This window comes from Hypanus sabinus, chromosome 23, assembly GCF_030144855.1.
Source record: "Hypanus sabinus isolate sHypSab1 chromosome 23, sHypSab1.hap1, whole genome shotgun sequence".
Taxonomy (NCBI): domain Eukaryota; kingdom Metazoa; phylum Chordata; class Chondrichthyes; order Myliobatiformes; family Dasyatidae; genus Hypanus; species Hypanus sabinus.
In genome coordinates, this window is record NC_082728.1 from 45,343,388 (window position 1) to 45,359,697 (window position 16,310).

The window sequence follows — 16,310 nt, forward strand, 5'->3', positions numbered from 1 at the left end:
AATCTAGGTTTCCTTGTACAGTACTAGAAGCAACAGTCCTTATATAATTTGGCATTGTTTATAATAAATGAGTCTGGAAGATCATTTGTAAGAGTTTATGATTCCAAAAGATATTTAGTGAAGTCTGAATGCTAAGCTTAATCTAAATGATAAGTTGAACAGACTTAAGGATTTCAATAGCCTTCATCTTCTCCCCTTTTTCATGAAGAATGGGAAGATTCCAGCTTAGAACTGCTCCAGATCTGACATATTGCATTTACTATCAACTGAAGAGAAGCACTGATTTAAAGCAGTCAACAAGAGACATGGGAGTTCCAGTTTGTAAGGCCCAGGACCAAGCCATTACACAAGAACGCTGGAGCACAAGTAGGTCACAAAGCCTCTCAAATTTGCCCCAAAATTCAATATAACCATGACGGATCTACCCCAAGCCACAACTTCTCCTTTGTATTGACTCCTCAAAGTTCTCAATTCCCCAATCTATCAAAGTGTATTTAAATCCACTTTAAATAGTCCTAATAAGCTCACCTTCACAGCTGACATCTTTGAATCTGAGATGTTCACTACTCTGTGAAAAGAGACTTCTAGTCAAAATGGTGCCAGTGAACAACACTCCCTCAGGTGACGACTTCCAAATAGTCCACAAAACCATTTCTTTGACTTCTTTTACATCTTTTTCTTTTAAATGTGGTTCTGGTATTGTCGGAGCCTGCACCAAAAGCTTGAAGGTGTGTTTTCCGGCCAACTGAGTGACTTGGCACTCTGCTATTACCGAGAAGGTTCCAGGAGGCGAATGGTCTCTAGGCCAAGATGCTTACAGGTGGGGCGCAAGCCCATGATCGACTCCATTGTTTTAACCGAACAAAATGTTGAGGAAGATTGAAACATCAAAGTAAGTACAGAAGGCAAGTGGGTGTTCAGTGCCGTCTACCAGCCTCCTGATTTCTGCTGCCAGAGAAGGTGTTTGCTTCGTGTGATGGTCTCTCTCACTCTTTCTCTCTCCCTCTTGCCCGCTGCTCCTGAGGAAAGGCTCTTGTATTTGACTGGTGTCTCTCTCCCTCTTGCAGTCTGCTGCTGGAAGAGGTGTCAGTCTCTCTCTGCCTTTTGCTTGCTGCTTCCGAGGGAAGGTCTATGCATTTGAATGGTCTCTCTCTCCCCTTCATGTTGTTGGACGACAGCGCCAAAGCTCTGGTCTGTGATTTATGAATTGGACTGTAGTTCAATTGGACTCTTTTGATTTTATATTTTTATATTCTGTGTTTTCGCTCATCCTTTCCTGTTGCCATTTGTGTGATTTGTTTTTTTAGCATGGGGGGGTGGTGTTCTTCTTGTTGTTTGCACGATTTGTTTTATTTGATGTTCTTCTCGCCAATTGTGTTTTTTTGCCTGTTGGGGGGAGAGGTTGATATTTTCCTTTGAATGACTTTCAATGTTTTTCTGTGTTTTGTGGTTATCTGGAGAAGCTGAATCTGAGTTGTATTCTGCATACATATTTTGATAATAGATGTACCTTGAACCCGGAGATTTCTGTACACTCTGGGTTTAAATAACCAGCCACTTCTTTTGTAATTGTAATTAGTTCAATTAGTCAATGAACCATTAGAAAACTATGATTTAATGTGGCACAAAAATTATTCACTCTTTCCTTCTTAAAAACCTTGTACCTAGACCTCCACTTCCTCTAAAACAATTCTTAAAATCAACCTCTGGCTAAGCTTTTAGCTATCAACTCTCATATGTAGCTTGTGGCAAGCTGGTTACACTGGTGTGAAATACCTTGTGACATTTCAGCTTTAAAGCAAACAGGTTATCTTGCTGGTCATTGTTGGTAATTTGCTTTGTAGGGCATGAATATCTACTTTTACTCTCTATTTATATATCATTTATTATAGTTAGTTTCAAAAAAAATTGTCTCATTCAGTTCCTGCTAAAATATACCTTGGCTCTCATAGCTCGCTCTGCATCCAACTCCTCCTCCAGTTCCTCAACCCGGGCCTGTAAAATAAATAGTACGAAGAAAAATCATTAGTGCGATCCATGTTGAAATTCGGGACAGAGAAAGAATAAGAGAAATCTTCCAAACTTTTGTTGTGCATTTTGGCCCATTCTTCCCTTTGCTCTCAAGACCATAACTATCCATGCATGTCAAATCAAATGCAGTGTATTCATACATCACCTCCTCCACAGACGCTTCTTTAAGTACAGAAGTACTTTAGTGCATATTTTTAATGTCTGGCTAGGCGCTGCAAATAACACAACCGCTGTTTTAATTTGGGTGGTAGGAAACAGTGGATGTAGCTAATGAAGTGTTCCAGGCAGATCAGAGGGAGCTGTCCACACAAAGGCAGCATTTAAAAACTTCATTACAATAGTACAAAACTCTGTACTAAAAAGCAACACTTTCATTGCCCACTTTCAGTTAAATTGTGGAGTTACAGGCAGCAGGACAGTAGTAGTTGTAGACAACTCAACTTCTGGAATACGAATACAAATTAGAAAGCGAAAACCATGAGGTACAACAATGCAAGGCCCACAGCTCTCTAGAAAATCATAAAGCAGAAGTGGCATTACCCATAAGTTATATATATATATTCTAACAAGTATAGGAAAACATACAATTGCCAAGATTACCATTGGATACCATTGAATATACACTTAAAGGTAAGGCTCAGCACAACCAGTCCTGCAATACAGAGAGCAATTCTGACATATTATAAATTTGATATAATATCAACCCTTTGTTAAAGATCTCTTCAGCTTTTAAAGCTAAATATCACAAGTGACAACAATGTGTTACCTTAAAACTAGCTTGTTGCAAGGCAATAATTCCATAATAAGTAAAGATTGGTTCAATTTCTACAAGCATATCTCTGATATTTTGTAGTTTATTTACTTATTCAGTGATACATCATGCAGTAGGCCCTGTGGCCCTTCGAACCACGCTGCCCCAGCAACAACTGACGAACTCGATTAACCCAAACTCTATCATGGTACACTTTACAATGACCAATTAACCTACCCAGCTTTCTTTGAAATTTAGGAGGAAACTGGAGGACCCAGAGAAAACTCGGGCACTTCCCGTGGAAGATGTACAGGGGCTCCTTACGGAGTGTTGCCAGAATTGAACTCCAAAACGCCTTGGGCTGTGACAGTGTTGCTCTAACCACTATGCTACCATGGCAATACACTATACTACTCTTCACTCAGTAAGTGAAGTAGTATTGGCAGTTTTGCTTGGATCCATCAAGTATTCTGACCCCTACGCTCACACTTAGTGGGACCAAAAACTCACCCTGCCCTCATTTCCATGACTAAAGTCTTGACACCCTTTATACCACATTAGAACAATTTACATAGATTTTCTTTTCTTCAAAAGCAGTCTAATGGAATAGCAAGTCAAAAAAAATATCAATATATTACTTTATTCTTTTCTCCATTATGTATGGAATGATAAAACTTAAAAGCAGAGCAAGCTCCCCATTGGTCCACTGCATCCATGCCAGTTTATCAAGTACTCTTCTAACTTCTTCATAAGTGTATCCATGCTGTTTGCTTCAACTAGTAACAAAGCCCATTTTCACACAACTTCAACAGTATGAGAGCAAGGAGAAATAGCTTTTTATACAGTAGGAGGTGTTCTTCAGCAGATCCTTACCTCATGAGCTGCTTTGTGGCCTTTTCTTGCCTCAGGAAAGCAGCTGGCACAAACAAAGACTGTACCCACCCAAACATTTTCTCTTTTCCCCCTCCTATCAGGCAGGAGACACAAAAGTCTGAGAATACGTACTACCAGGCTCAATCTACTAACCTACTGCCATCAAACTCTTGAGCAGACCTCTTCGATGATAAGATGGATTCTTGGCCTCACAATCTACCTTTTATGATTTTCCACTTTATTGTATTCCTGCATTACACTTTTTCAATCACTTTTTACATTTTCTTATGCTTTGTTATTGTTTTACCTTATTCTTGCTCCATGCACTGTATAATGACTTGATCAGTATGAACAGTATGCAACACAGACTTTTCACTCTATCTTTGTACAAGTGACAATAATAAACCAATACCAAAATGCAATGCAAAAATATATCCCTAATATAAATAATAAGCTCTTCCATTTACCACTAATAAATTATAGCAGTTTTTATTCTTTTAACATGTTTCAAAGAGTTTTCTGCATTTTTGTTGATTAATGCATTAAGTCAGTCATGCCCATGTAGCTTTCAGGAATTGCTCCATTTCAGTGTTTCATTAATTGGCACCAAAAACATCAGGACAGTCAACGAAGTATACCGACACAGCAGGAAGACTGAAGAAAATTAAGCTGATCAACTCGTACCTCAATATAAAAGTTTGCTTGGAATAGAACTTGGATCGTGTCAGCCTCACTGAGGCCAATGTGACTCTGCTTCTAGTTTTAAGATGTAACGCTCACGCAATCGGCTGGTGTACGTCTAGGGGAAAATCCGTCCACCTGCCAAACCGCGCCTCCCGTATACGTGGATGCTGGGAAATGCACACTGGTACCAACTCACACACACAATATCAAACCGCACACCGTGTGCGTTTACAGAATACACTTTATAAATCTTACTAGAACTAGGTGATTAATAGCAATATATATGAAAGAAAAGAAAGTTAAGAAAAGGCACCAAAACTTATCAGAGTTCAATCAATTCGTGCACAACGGTTGGAGCTCAACCATCGAAGTCTTCAGTCCACTATTAGATCTTCTCTGACCTCCACGACCCGCCGCCTGGGACCAACCTCGGTGGTCAACCAGAGCGCATCCAGCACCGTCCGCCTTCCTCACAATCTCCCCCCCAAATCCCCAAAAGCCCGCACAATACCAGCTTATAGACCCACAAGAAAGAATAACATCTATCCCAATTGGTTAACAAATGAATACAACTCTCGTCATAATTGGGTTAGAATCTTTAATTATAACCCAAACAAGCTGCGAGAGAAAGCACTCTCTCACCAGTTACCATAACAAAGAAGTAGTCTTACTTTTAACTTAACAAGGAAGCCATTTTGATTAACATACGCAGTAACATAAAGAAGAAACCCCTTACACTGAGATGATTATATTTATCAGTATAACTGGAAATGCAGCATATTAAAACAAAGATCATGCATTTTTTTTTGCTTTCACATGAGCAGATCCTCAATAGTGGTGATTTATAAAGAGTCCAAAATCTTGCCTGAGCCAGAGGAATTATAATTTTTTTTTAAATGCACTACCTAATCTAGACCCGATGCATGTGGATGGGTAGCCAGTTTCTAAATCTCAGCATGCACAGAATTTCAAATAACGTCCTTAAATGCGGAGGAGGCCTATTACTTCCATCCCTTCAATAAAAAGCTTTCAAACTGTGCAAACGTATGAAGTCTTTGCACTTTTCCAAACAAATCAAATTCTTTTCGATCACAGAAACACTTACGAACCAGATTAACCACAGCAGGTAATGCAAGTTGAAAAATGTGAAATTTGATGTACTGCAAGCTTTCAGCTCTACCTCTCCAAAGGTTTTGTCATCACTTTTATCTTGTCCTGCCAAGTTTTGGGCTGACGCTGAGGCAAACCAGGTGCATCCAACAGACTACCTAACAACGGGCCACTACTAAATCCCACTGACCCTAATTGTCTCTGAGGCCTATGCTTGATTTTTAAGCTATGGGGGTCTGATTGGCTGATTGTGACTGAGAATTCTTCCCTTACTGCCATGCTACTGCCCTGGCGTTTGCACACGGCATTTTGTTGAGCTGTGCCTGTGGTGAATCAATAATTGATTGCAATGAAGACATGGCACTTGAAATGAAACCTGGTGCAGTTTGTGGATCAGCTTTAGTTATAAAGGCTAAAAAGCAGAGCTCAACTCAGTCTCTTATGTCATACATTTTGTGTTTCCTTGTTCAGTGTTGTTTATTTTGCATGTTATGTTTTTCATAACTTATGTTAATTCAAGTTTATGTTAACTTATGTTTGTCCTGGTCTTATGCACTGTGCCACTGCTCCAAGAAGCTAACTTTCATGGTGTTTATACAATGTGTATGTATGCCTATGACAATGACAAATTTGAACTTGCATCAGTCAGTAGATACTTTCTAACTAAAGTGATACGAAAAGAACAAGCTTAGATACCTTGCCATATAGTGAAACATATTTATGTTACAGAATTTAATGAAAGGCCTATTTGCTTTATCAGGTGGCAGAGTGGAGCTATGTCTCTACCAAAGAAGGTGCAAGGTGCTCCTTTCCTCCCTTGGACAAGGCGTAGCATCTGCTTTGCCCCCCTCACCGCACTCGATCAGGATTATGTGAAGCCATGGAAGTAGGTGGTAGGTGGCCGTATGAGCAGTTGGTGCATATCGCAAGTCCATCGACACCAGGCAGACGATCTCTGAAGAGCATTGATAATGGCTGGGATCACCTGTCTTGTAAAGACACTGTCGAGAAGAATGCAATGGCAAACTGTAGAAGAACCATGGTCATGAAAAGACCATGATCACCCACGTCATATGGCAAGGCACATAATGAACGAACTTGCTTTATGGATTATGGAGGGTTGGCAATTTGTTTCCAGGCACTTTGTACATGCAGAAAGGTAATGTGCAGTGACATCCAACTCATAGCTGGGTAGCATTAACTTATAATTCTTTTGTATACTTGTGGCCTGTAAACAGTATGTGCGTTCACATGGAAGATGGTTTCCTTAACATGCTTGAGTCCTTATTTGGCAAGATGAAGCATAGACCCCCAGCTACCAGCATCTGAATTCACTTCTGGATTATGCCCATCATTGTTTCACCAATCACCTCTGAATCCTTTCTTACCATTCCTTTCTCTCTTTACACTGGCCATCTTACCGCTCTACTCTCAGTCCTGATGCAAGGCTTTGAGCTGAAATATCAATGCTTTCTTTCCTCCCAAAGATGCTGTTTGACTCTGAGTCCTTCCTGCAGGTTGTTTTTGCTCCAGGTTCCAGTCTCTGCAGTCTTCCGTATCTCCAAAAAAAAAATGGTACTAAGAATGGGCCTGCATGGTCCTATACCTACAAGAGGTAGCTCTCTTTTCTGCTGAACATACCCTTCACTGCGTGCCTTCCCAGTCTCCTGCAGCAGACTATTGTAAACCCGATCACTCTGTAAAGTCAATGACAACCCCCAACCGCACCCTTTCCTCAAACTGTTCACAATTACCTCTTTGTTATCCTGATAGCCCTGGGAGGTCATTACTTTTCTCAAACCACCTACTGTAACCCTATCCCTCCTCCCTAGCTAGACACCTCTCAATAGCATGCCTCATCCCCACTCGCTACCGAGCACCAACCACATTCTTTGCTTGGTCTGTAGGGTGGGGCATATGGAGGAAAGACACACACACACACACACACACACACACCCCCCCCAAAGCTAATCCTACCTCAGTGCCTCGGGCCTCACTTGTAGGACAATACTGCAATAGGTTAGAGGATGAGTGAGCATTCACACAAACTCTGTGTTGGCCACCAGGTAGTAATAAACACCCCGTTTCCAACGGAGATCGATTTCTAATCCCTAAAGTTCTTTCCCTTAGCCTTGGTTAAGTACAACCACACACACCTCCATTCTCCATTCCTCCCAACACCAAGATCAAAGGGAACTAATTACCAGAAGTTGGGAACCCTGTTTGGAATCTCTTGCTCTGGATGAATCAACTGTAACCAGCAGATAACTTTAGCTGCTGGATTATCCTAGAACACTTTGGAATACTAAATTCTAACGAGTGTTCCTGTAGATTCATACAGCACAGAACGGGCCCTTTCAGCCCAACTCATCCATGATGACCAAGATTCCCATTTGAGCAAGTCCTACTTGCCCACATCCCTCAAACCCTTTACTATCCATATACCTGCCCAAATTCCTTTTCAATGCTGTTGATCTAGCTGCTTCAACCACTTCCTCTGGCAGTTCATTCCATATACTGGCTAAAAAAAGTTGCCTATTAGGTTCCCATTAGATCTCTGCCCCCCACCTTAAACCTAGTTGCATTATATAATATAGTGTGTATATAAATGGGATGCATTCTCTATAGAGTTGAAGCTCATAGCTTATCATGGAAGAGTGTTGTGTATTTAATATTTCAATAAGATTTGAGTAATCTTGTAAATTCAGTATTTTGATTAAGCATTCTTGTTCATTTAATTAATTATAACTTGTATGTAAAAATACCATGCAAATCATGTCCGCCTTGCTTAAAGAAAAGGCTAGACCTGCACTTTGGACTTGTGTGTCTTTTTGAATTAATTTAATGATTTTAAGATACAAAACATATGTCCTCTTGTTCTCGATTCCCCAATCCTGGAAAAAGATTGTGCATACTGACCTCTGCTAGCCTGTAGGTCACTATGGGGCAAGGTGTAGCACCTGCTTAGACCCCTGTCCCCCCTCCCCCCGATCGGGGTCATGTGAAGCCATGGGAGCAAATAGTAGATGGTGATATGAACAGCTGGTGTGTATCACAAGTCCTGGTTTTGTGACTACTGATGGCTGGAGTGTAAAGACACTGCCCAGAAGGCAAAGGCAAATCACTTCTGTAGAAAAATTTGCCCAGAACAATCACAGTCATCAAAAGACCATGATTGCCCATGTCTTACAACATGGCACATAATGAATGAATTAAATTACCCCTCATTCTCCTACACACCAGTGAAAAGCATACCTATCTCCTCATCCTCTCCTTCGAGTCTCAACAACATCCTCATAAATCTCCTCTGCACTCATTCTACCCTAACAGTACCTGTCTCATAGCAGAGTGACCAAAACAAATATAGCCTAACCAATGTTTTGTACAACTGGAACATAACATTCTAACTTCTCTGTTCAATGCCCAGTGTGCCAAAAACTTTCTCACCATCTTGTCTACCTGTGACACCAGTTTTAGAGAATTATTTATTTGTATTCCTGGGTTCTCCTGTCTACAACAAATGAAATGGTAAGCATGCGATCCAAAGGTAAAGGACTGCATAGCTGAACGTTCATTACTGAATAAAGTATTCAATCATAATTTAAAGCGATAGAAAATGACACCAGAACTTGATGTTATTTATTAGATCTTCTTGTAACCCAAAAATCATAGTCAGCTTTTTCACTGTCCTTCAGGCAATTGTATGTCATTCCATGTTAATCTTTCACAATAGTCACTGCCATCTAAGTTATCTAAAATAAATCACTTCCTGAACCCCACAGGCAAATAAAGACTTTGTTATTTTCCTTTATGTTTGTGGTGACAGTTATAAACTGTTACAGCAAAGTCCCTGGTATCAGATGTCACTTACACTGCTGTCTGGTGCTGCACAGCTATTCTGTATCGCATACAGTGCAAATATTTGACAGTCATTTAAAGGCTGTAGTGCAACAAGGAAGAAAACTCCCATGTTTCCTGTAAAGACTGGGATAATGCATGAACTTAAAATTAAAACCTTACTTGAATAATTAGTCAGTGCTTAGTAAAATTACACCAACAGATCAATTTATAATATTGAGATAATTAAAATATGAAATGGATATATTGCACATCACACTTTGATGAACTTTGAATGGAAATAGGCAGCAGCTTCTCAAGTCTGCGCTATCTTCAATAAGATCATGACTCACCTCAGCTCCAAATTCCCACCTATTCATGGTTACCTTTCTCCGCTTATTGGGAATCTAGTTATCTTCACTTTGAAAATATCTGAAGATACTCTGAATGAGGGGCTGCATTTGTAATGTGCCCTCTTTTCATGGACTGATCGAGTGTAAAAATTACAGTGTTGTGCAAAAGTCTTAGGCACATTAAAAAAAATCTGTGAAGTGAAGATGTTTTCAAAAATAATGAAATGAAAAGATTCTAAATATCAAAAAATTACTACGAAGAGCTGTAAATAGTAAATAACTAAATCAAATCAATATTTGGTGTGACCACCCTTTGCCTTTAAAATGCATCAATTATTAGGTATATTGTCATGCAGTTTTATAAGAAAATTAGCTGGAAGGTTGCTTGAAGCATCTTGGGGAACTTGCCACATTTCTTTGCAGACTTTGGCTGTCTCACTTGCTTCTATCCTTCCAAGTAATCCCAGGGCTCTGTGGACGCCATCCCATCTGCTGCAGAATATCTTGTTCTTCTTTCCACTGAATTTAGTTCTTTATGACCTTGGCCGTGAGTTTGGGGTCATTCTTCTGCTGCTGAATGAAGTTGGGATTGATGAGATGCCTCCCTGGTGGTACTGTGTGATGGATAAGAATCTGCTTGTACTTCTGAACATCGAAGATTCCATTAATATGACTGGATCACCAACTCCATTTGCAGAAATGCAGTCCCAAACCAACAGGGAACCTCCACCATGCTTCATTCAGACCCCACTTGGAGTACTATGCTCAGTTCTGTTCGACTCATTACAGGATGTAGAAGCCATAGAAAGGGTGCAGAGGAGATTTACAAGGATGTTGCCTAGATTGGGGAGCATGCCTTATGAGAACAGGTTGAGTGAACTCGGCCTTTTCTCCTTGGAACGACAGAGGATGGGGGTGACCTGATAGAGGTGTACAAGATGATGAGAGGCATTGATTGTGTGGATAGTTACAGGCTTTTTTTCCTGGGCTGAAATGGTTGCCACCAGAGGACACAGGTTTAATGTGCTGGGAAGTAGGTACAGAGGAGATGTCAGGAGTAAGTTTTTTTACTCAGAGTGGTGAGTGCGTGGAATGAGCTGCCGGCAACGGTGGTGGAGGTGGATACGATGGGGTCTTTTAAGAGACTTCTAGATGGGTACATGGAGCTTAGTAAAATAGAGGGCTATAGGTAAGCCTAGTAATTTCTAAGGTAGACATGTTTGGCACAACTTTGTGGGCTAACGGGCCTGTATTGTGCTATATATTTTAAATGTTTCATTGTTGGCTGTAGACAGTCATCCATGTAGCACTCTCCAGCTCTTCTGCACACAGCCTGCCTCCTTGAGCCAAAATGTTCAAATTTTGACTTGTCAGTCCAGAGTGCTTGCTGCCATTTTACAGCAACCCAGTTCTTGTGCTTTTGTGCATAGGTGAGTCTCTTGGTCTTGTTTCTGCTTTGGAGGAAAGGCTTTTTGGCAGCAACTCTACCACAATTGACAAGATTTCTCTGGACTGTAGAGGGGAGCACTTGGGTTCCAGTGGTTGCTGTGAGTTCAGAGCAGAAAGCAGTGCAGGACTTCTTCAGATTTAGAAGGGACGTCAGTTTGATATACCTCTTGTTGCTGCATTGTTTCCATGGCCTGTCACTGCACTGCTGGTTCTCAACCTTGCCCGTTTCGCTGAGCTTCTTGCAAACAGCTTCAACAGAACATATTGAAACTCCTGTCCGCCACAAAATTTCTGCTTAGGAGAGACCTTGCTGATGCAAGTTGTGTCATGGTTCTATGCTCTTCACATCTTGTGTAAGAATTGCTGATTTGAAGGTTAAGCTGTTGGGCGAAGGACAACCAACCTAGCTTGATTCCTTTACAGTTTTTGCTTCAGTTAATCAGTTTAGTTCATTCAACTCATTATGCCATTAATCATTAACTGTTTGTTATCTTTGTTTAATAGTGCACTGGGCTATCTGCCTAGAAAGTAATCACTTTGTTATTTGAAAAGTAGTCTATTATTTATATTTGTTACCGGTATTAATAAAGGGGTGGCATAGTAGTGTAACGATTAGCACAGTGCGTTACCGTACAGATGACCTGGGTTCAATTCCCACCACTGTCTGCAAGGAGTATGAACATTCTCCCCTTAACCAGATGGAATTCATCTGGGTGCTCCAGTTTCCTCCTACAGTCCAAAGACATACTGGTTGGTAGGGTAATTGGTTGTTGTAAGTTGACCTGCGATTATGCTTAGATTAAATTGGGGGGGGGGGGGGGGGAGGCAGGAGAGATCACTGGGCAGTGTGGCTCAAAGGGCCTATTCTGCCCTGTATCCCAATAGATAAACAAATAAAATACAACAATTTCTCTGCAAAATTTAACTTTTTGGAAAATTAATTTTTGGAAATCTAAAATTTGCTCCTCTCCACGGACACACTGGGCAAGAGACAAAAAAATATACATCTAAAACAAAATTTATATTAAAATCTATGATGCCCAAGACTTCTGCGTAGTCCTATAGTTGCAAAAATCATTCTCGTCTTTTCTTTGTATCCTCTCTACCCTTTGAGGATGTAAATAGACCCATCATCACTATGACTTTTCTTCCCAGTTCTCTATGACAAAATATTGTAGTAAATCACCTTTCCACCTGACCAACTTCACATGTTGTCGTTCACTCCTCTGCTTCAGAGTTTGACACTCCCAAGATTAGAATGGGAAGTCATTAGAAAGACAACTTTCCCACCATAATTTTAATTATACACAGAGAACAAGAATCAGCAAGAGTCAATACCGGAGGTGGTGGTGGTGATTTGGCCCATCATTTCTCTGTTGGCTCTTAGCTCAAATTATTCTCACTGCATCACTCTGTTCCACTAACTTTAAAATCTATCATTTTGTGGCAGAGCATACCTCTACAGATCTAGCAAACAAATCACTCTTAATCCCTTGTCTCACTTTGTGTGTATCATCAGATACAGGTGTTCCCTCCCCCCTTCACAATGGTACAACATTCCTATGAAACCTTTCTTAAGCCAAAATGGCATAAAGCGAAGAACCATTAATTTATATGGGAAAAATTTTCATAAAAGCGAAAATCCTCTTTGTAATGTGAAAACAGGTTATGTAGGTCTTTTGTAAATGTGAAGTGGCATAAAGCAAACATTCATAAAGCAGGGGACACCTGTACTGTTGTGTCATGCATAAATATTTCTGGAGGCTTCTGAGTAAAGTAATTCTGTGCCCTATGCTCAACAAAGAAAACAAAATCTTAGTTACAGGTCTACAGCTGACACTAGAATGTAATGAACATCTTAAAAGTAAAAACTCTGAGATTGTCAATGGTGTTTTAAAAAATAGTTATTTTAAATGGTGGTTTGACTTTGATTATGGCTGCAGTTTTTGGTGGGCGCTCAGATTATGAGAGGCTGTATCTTCACCAAAGCCTCTCGATACCTGGACTTAAATGGAAACTTCAAATCTCACAGTTGCTGCAGTTGAGTGGATTCAAGTTAAAAACTGCATCTTCAAATGCAGCAATTGTAACTGGACAATGCAAAAAAATGAAATCTGGTACATTTTACACAATTTTCTTTGGACAATGCTGCACATCTCCAGATATATGCATTCACATAAAAACACAGAAATGGTAACAACCTGAACAGATTCAAGCTGAATGATAGCCCATGGTTCCAAAGGAATTGCCTACGTTAAGAGGCCACATTGAGGACTGCAGTGTTGGTGCAATACAGGAGAAATGGAAACAGGAGAAGGGTATTCAGATCCTCATGTGCGCTACCCGCAACAGATACACCCTCAGCCAATGACAGAAGTTCAGAGGTCAGATTGCCTCCCCCTGTCATTAGGGTCACCACTGAGCTCAATAGCAGAGCAGAGTCAAGCTGAAACAGGAGTTTTGATGCACTGCGCCTGGCCCTAACCATTACATTTGGAAAGCCCTGGCATGCAAATGGTCACTGTTTCACACAACACTGTGGCAAAAGCCATTTGACTTAGTTAATCAATTCAACGCTTTTAGTTGTTTAGAGTGCTATAAAATGCAATAAAAACAAAATTTAAATGACTCAGTTCAAATCTCTTTTAAGCCGCTTGCTCAGAGATATTTATAGAGAAGTTTCAAAAGCCATTGACAGGAGTGTCTCAGGGTTGGGATTAGGGGGCACTGCCAGTAGGAGACTGCTTTGCCTCCATGGGTGCCTTTCAGATGCAGCAGGTCAGTTCATCCAGCCACCCAAAGCAAGCACAGGTGCACAGAATTCAGCATGATCTGGCACCAAGGACATAAAGATGGAATATCCCATTATAAACACAATTGCTTCTGCAGATGTTGGAAATCCAGAGCAACACACACAAAATACTGGAGGAACTCAGCAGGAAGCTTCTATGGAAAACAATAAACAGCTGACGTTTTGGGATGAGACCTCCCATTACGCAAGTTGTCGTTAAATACCAATTTGATATGCTCCTTTTTTTAAAACCTTACAGCAATACACTTCTTGAAAAAGGCCCTCCATAAGTTAGCTTCACAATGACAAATCGGAACCATTCTTGCACTTAATGTGCAGTATTATACAGACAACTGTATTTGAACAAGTTATTTTAAATATAAACATCATTCTCACAGACAGAAATTCTCATTTCCACTTCTCCTGGCCAGTGTTCTAACACTGGACAGCTTTACACAAAGTACTTTTCACTCCCCCATCAGCAACCTTCCTTCACTTTAATTAGAGTATTTGAGCATGCACACCTGTGCCTGGCGCCACTGTCTGCAATCAGTTCTGCCCCACCAAGTCGGCATAAATCACAGAGGCAGCAATTGCAAAAACTGTTTCATCTGCTGCCGATGGCGATGCAAGAAGTGACATTGTATTTAGCTGTTTGATGTGGAATGCAAGTTCCCTGTCACTTAACTCTTGTTTCAGTGGTTGAACAGAATAATACTGTATCGACTTTGGTTTTGAATCCTATTGCTAAGGTATTTATCTTTCAGAATAAAGGTGAAACGATACGGAACTCTGGTAACTCAAAATATTACAAACCTGATTTATATACTATCTATTAAGTAGCAAAAGGTTATCTGGGAGTGGTAATCTGGCCAAGATCCCACTATCTATTAAATGCTCCCAATGCCATGCATTTCAAGTAGCCTCTGATAACCAAGTCCAGCTCCTGGCCTTCATGTGTGGCCTAGCTATTAAGCCTGGCGGAAGCCTTTCTACTGACAGGCAAGTTACTGGCACCTTAAAAGTAATCGCCTTGGGCAGATGGGACTCAAGCTGTGGTTGGCAGCTCTTCTAGGAAAAGGAAAGCTCTGGTTTCAAACCTCTGCTGCCTTGCAGCAATACCGACTCATGGGGAAGGCTTCAGGAGTAAACCCTAAGGGAAAAATGCAGTCCCTCAGGCAGTCCTACTTTGGATACAACATTGACTGGCAACTCTTGTGAGGCTACTGGTGTTGGCCTCTGCTCTCCTCTTGGGTTTATCAGATGCACGAAGAGGGGGAGCTTGCTACACGGGCAACAGCTTGCTCTCCGCATCGTACTGCCCAGCTTGCGTATCTAGACAGCTAGGATGTAACTTCCATGGTTGACCCTGTCCAGTGGAGGCCTCAGAGAGAGGTAGCAAAAATATCTGCGGCCCATCGTGTGGACAACTTCAAAAAGGCATTATGATGTATCAGGAGACATTAGGAGAGGTACGTGATGTGCAGCTTTAAGGAAGGGGGGAAGGTAGAAAGGGTAAGGTGTTAAGGAAATTACCAAGATAAGGAGGTGAACAACTGAAAGAAGTGCATATGATGAAAAGTATGGGAACTAAAAATAGATGCAACCTACAGTTGTAGATCTAGTATATCCTCTATCAAACTAGTTTAGAGTATCAGGAGCCATTACTTAGCATGATAGAGGAGAATTAAAGAACGGAGCCTGTCTGGAGTTTCTGTTCAGTATTAAGTTGATCGCGTAATTACGCAACTGGCAAAGGCCATTAAAAAGTTAGATTTAAGTAGAACAACTATTGGTGGAGTGGGACAGGGTTAGAACATTAGAAAGCTTAAGTCATTCGGCCTGACAAAGCTTGCCAAATTCCTTTTCACAGAGTGTTGAAATAACTATCAGGTTTAGATTTGAAATTCTCTAAGGTATTACTCTCAACTACACAACTAAGTAGTTTGTTCCATGTGTCCACAACTTGCTGTGTAAAAAATGCTTCCTGATGTTAGTCTGAAATCTCCCTTTAACTGGTCTCTACCTTTGGTCCTATGTCCTGGTTGATGGATTAATTTTGATGTAGCAGCTGGCATCTACTTGTACCATTAATGATTTTGAACACTTCTTTCATGTCTCTTCTCATTCTCCCTCTACTTATGCTAAAAGTATTTAAATCATTCAATCTTTCTTCATAGCGCATACCCTGCAAGCCTGGAACGAGGCTAGTTACCCTTTTTTGGACTATCTCCAGTGCCTTCACATTCCTCACACAATATGGAGACCAAAATTTTACACAGTATTTAAGGTGTGGCCTAACAAGTGCATTATACAGCTTAAAGAGAACATCTCATCACTTGAGCATATTATATACCCCAACATTCTATTAGCCTTCCTGATCTCTTCTGTGCATTGTCTCGATGTTGATAGTGATGAGTCTACCAGGATA

General features: G+C 40.7%; 1 protein-coding gene across 8 annotated transcripts in view; it reads right to left on the reverse strand.

The window, feature by feature from the left end:
• Positions 1-16,310, reverse strand: part of LOC132380171 (myosin-16) — a 310,593-nt gene that overhangs the window by 80,957 nt on the left and 213,326 nt on the right. For all 8 annotated transcript variants that reach the window (XM_059948830.1, XM_059948832.1, XM_059948831.1 and 5 more), the window contains one exon: positions 1,939-1,995. In XM_059948830.1, the coding sequence (XP_059804813.1) occupies positions 1,939-1,995 (57 nt within the window). The remainder of the gene's footprint in view (positions 1-1,938; positions 1,996-16,310) is intronic.